General features: G+C 41.6%; 1 protein-coding gene across 1 annotated transcript; it reads right to left on the bottom strand.

Annotated features, from left to right (window-relative positions):
• Positions 1 to 105: 105 nt before the first annotated feature.
• Positions 106 to 2,630, bottom strand: LOC144486915 (FMRFamide receptor-like). The gene is made up of 2 exons (XM_078204939.1): positions 2,561 to 2,630; positions 106 to 1,007 (listed from the first exon to the last, which is right to left on the bottom strand). The coding sequence occupies exons 1-2, from the start codon at positions 2,628 to 2,630 to the stop codon at positions 106 to 108; spliced, it is 972 nt and encodes a 323-aa protein (XP_078061065.1).
• Positions 2,631 to 3,626: the final 996 nt, after the last annotated feature.

Raw genomic sequence — 3,626 nt, 5'->3', positions numbered from 1 at the left:
AATGCACAAAACTGAATGTTTTTTTAAATTTTAAGGCCACCAGTTCTTTACCTTGTGTCAAGTTTGAGTGCGAAGCGACTACCAAGTCATGTGCAGTCACCTTTTTTATTGTTTAAAGTAACCAGTGATAATGGAGAAGGGACGCAGAAGCACCTTCTTCAGCTCCCCTCGGAATTTGGTCTGGGCCACAGCGTAGATGAAGACGTTATTGCAGGAACTGAGTAATTGAAGCATGTTGGTCGTCTCCTGAAAGATGTATTCTGGGTCATTGAAATCTAAGCTGTTGAAGTAGCTCTCGCCTGTAATCTGCACATAGAGGAAATGTCCGAAGTAAGTCACCCACATGACGAGGAAGCTGAGGGAGATGGCAAAGAGCAGGACAATTGACTTCTTGCGGTTGGCCATCTCAGGGTCTTCCTGACTTTCGGAGCTCCGGAGCCGCCTTCGGGTTCTGCTCGCAGCTAAGATGTGTCTTACAGTCAGAGCGTTGAGCAAAAGGATGAGGATGAACGGGAGAAAAGGGGTTAAGACATGATCCAGCCAGTCAAAGGCCTGCCACGTCGGCGAGGTACTGAAGCTGGTCTTGATATCACAGAACCAGGCCACCCCATCAATGGTGAATAATGGTTGGTAGGTGAAATAGAATGGAAAGTTCTTGATGCAGCTGAGGGCACAGACTATGCCTATAACCAACAAGGCAGTTTTCTCTGTGCAGTATCTTATTTTCAGGTTCTGCCAGCAGATAGCCACATAACGATCAATGGTGAAAGCCACTGTCAGCCAGACTGAACCATCCAGGCTGATAAAACCCAGAATCATGGTGTGCGCGCATGTTGGGTGAGTGAAAAGCACACTGTAGCCAAAGTAGATCCGTCCAATCCGGTTGAAGATGACACCAGTGATGATGACAAAAAAATCACTAACTGCTATCGCTACCAGATAGTAGGTGATGCACCGGGAGAGTCCACACCGACCTCGGGATAAGATTATAATAGCCAAAAAGTTGGCTGTGAGAGATAAGAAGAGAGAGAGATATGTTACTGAGCAGACGACAAACTCGATGTGCTTACTAATGCAATTGGTTATTAAATCCTTCCTGATCCGTCTCTTTGTTACTTCCAGTCTCGGACTATTCGGAACTATCTTGTAATTTTTCAAAATTTAGCACTGGATTAAACATTAACAAAACAGGAGACATTTCTAAACAGTCCCAGCCCGAACTCCAATCCCTTGTCAGTGTGCCAATGCCCAGAGCTCGCTACCCAACTGGGGAGGCGATGGCCTATTATTGTTAGACAATTAATGTAGAAACGTAACTAAAGTTCTGGGGACCTGAGTTCGAATCCCCACAGGGAAGATGGTGGCATTTGAAATCAGTGTTAAAGTAATCTGGAATTAAGAATATACTTATTGCCATGAAACAATTATTGTTTGTTGAAAAAAAAATTTGGTTCACTAATGTCCTTAGGAAAGGAAATCTGCTGTCTTTATCTGGTCTGGCCTACATGTGACACCTAAGCCACAACAGCGTGTTCAGCTCTCAACTGCGTTCTGAAATGGCCTATCAAGCCACTCAGTTCATGTGCGACTAGGGGTGGGTAATAAATGCTGACTAGCCAACGACGCCATGTCCCACGAATGAATTTTTAAAAAAACTTAAACTCGTCCAAAATACGCGCGTCAAACCTCGTATCTCTTGCAAGATGATTTTCATTGGCCTCATTTGTAAATCTCCCTTTCATTAATCTTTTGCTTTGAATATTAAATACCTCCACTCTCTCACCATCCCACCGCTACAACTATCTGAGATCACAGCATTTCTCCAATCATATATTTTGTATATCCCCTCATATTAATCCCTCCATCGGTGATGGCTATTCCTTTCTTCAATTTTCTACATGCTATTTGGAATACGACGTTAACAATGGAGTCTGCCCGGTGGGATCTCACTGCACTGAAACCATTGCATCCTTCTAGCAATCGCACAGTCAATTCATGTGATCACTGAATGCATCTTTTTTTTCCACAATTCATGTACTAGATGGTTGAACTGTGATAATTAATTCCCCACACTGCAATAATATCAGTGCTCGAAAATGTAAGTTGCTACATTGCCAAAGCTCATATTCATGGTAAGATCCGTTGCTCCGAATTTTTCATAGTAACTTCGTTGCAGTGTTAATGTAGGCCTATGTGACAATAATGAATAAACTTGAACTTTAAATTTTAAATAACACGAAAACAGTAGGTTACATTTAGTAAATTAGAATAAAAGCCAAATTTCAACAATAAAATAAATCAGTGTTCATACAAAGTCATACACTTCAGCTAGTGATTTAATAAATGGTATTTCTATGAATGTGCAGCTAAATAAATAAAATGCTATATTGTAAGCTTCATAATGTAAGTGCAATGAATGCACGGTAATTCATCATAAACGCGGTTGAAAGCACAGACGGTGCAGAAAATTAGAAAAAATAAGCTCGATTCTTAAAGAAGAGAAAAAAGAAATGTGTAGATTCAGAGAAAATAAATAATGTGATTTGGATTCATTACTTACCAGGGGCACCAATAACAGCGAGAATGGGATAGGAAATGGCAAAGAAGAGTCCATTCGCTGGCCCGTGCATTGTCTATCAGAAACTAACGGAATTAGCAAAGCGAAGGTCATTCGATCTGCGACACATTCAAGGTGTCTCTCATTTATTCTGACTGAACGTCTCCGGAGGGACCATTACATTGCAACATACACGTCAGTTACAGTTCGCCAAACAAACAGATGAAATCACAGTGTCATGCCTTCCATTTGTAACTTGCACAAGGGGGATGATTACATTTTATTCATGGATGAACTGATGGCTGCGAACTTGTGGTCCAGCCACCCACCCCCACCACAAGCCATGCCTTTATGTCTTCCTCAGGGAGAGCTGCTGGTGTTAGATATTTCTAACTCTGCTAACTTCCCAATCATTTCCTGCTTTCAGGTGTCAGGTTATGTCACGTGTGTGGTTTCCTGGTAAGCATTTCACTATTCCAGTCTTCAGTTTCATCTAAAAATGTTAACGATTTAATACTGAACTGTTTGAAAACTGTTTTAGCTAACGGGGGCAGACAACCGAGCTGGAGACGATTGCATTAAAATCCTGGGCCATTTTGAAGGTTCAGAATTCTTCATTGGTACTGCTAAACTGCAAATGCAGGAAGGATCTTGAGGTACTCCGGAACAGAATTTCTGATGCAGCAACAATTGGTATAAGATAAACAGATATATATTTTAGGTGAAATAAAAACTGAGGCATGGCAAACGAATATCAAACCATGCGTAGCGGCAACTGAGATGCTGGCAATTAAATGTAGAAAGATACACGCTCTGGGGTGACAATAAAGGAAGAAACCAAATGCGACGTGCACAGCGAAAGGAGTAAAATGATATTGAGTCTCGTACAGTAGCAATTAATCGGACCTACTTCAATACAAACTGAGATGTACGTCGAATTCAGCAAGTAAGGTGTGGTCTTGTAGGCCTGACCTACTGAAACGGAGGTACGACCTAATGTTATAAAGACTGACGAGGTCACTATACTTAATTCCTGGGCATGACACGGAACAGTGTAATGAAAATAGGG

This window comes from Mustelus asterias, unplaced genomic scaffold (genome assembly GCF_964213995.1).
Source record: "Mustelus asterias unplaced genomic scaffold, sMusAst1.hap1.1 HAP1_SCAFFOLD_517, whole genome shotgun sequence".
Classification (NCBI taxonomy): domain Eukaryota; kingdom Metazoa; phylum Chordata; class Chondrichthyes; order Carcharhiniformes; family Triakidae; genus Mustelus; species Mustelus asterias.
The sequence above is the reverse complement of the archived record's forward strand: the minus strand, read 5'-3'. Positions and strand labels throughout refer to the sequence as shown.

Bases quoted from the DNA above. Each gene is read 5' to 3' on its own strand.
- LOC144486915 (XM_078204939.1), bottom strand. From the start codon at position 2,630: ATGCACGGGCCAGCGAATGGACTCTTCTTTGCCATTTCCTATCCCATT. The intron at 1,008-2,560 runs GTAAGTAATGAA...TATCTCTCACAG, and splicing joins CGCTGTTATTGGTGCCCCTG to CCAACTTTTTGGCTATTATA.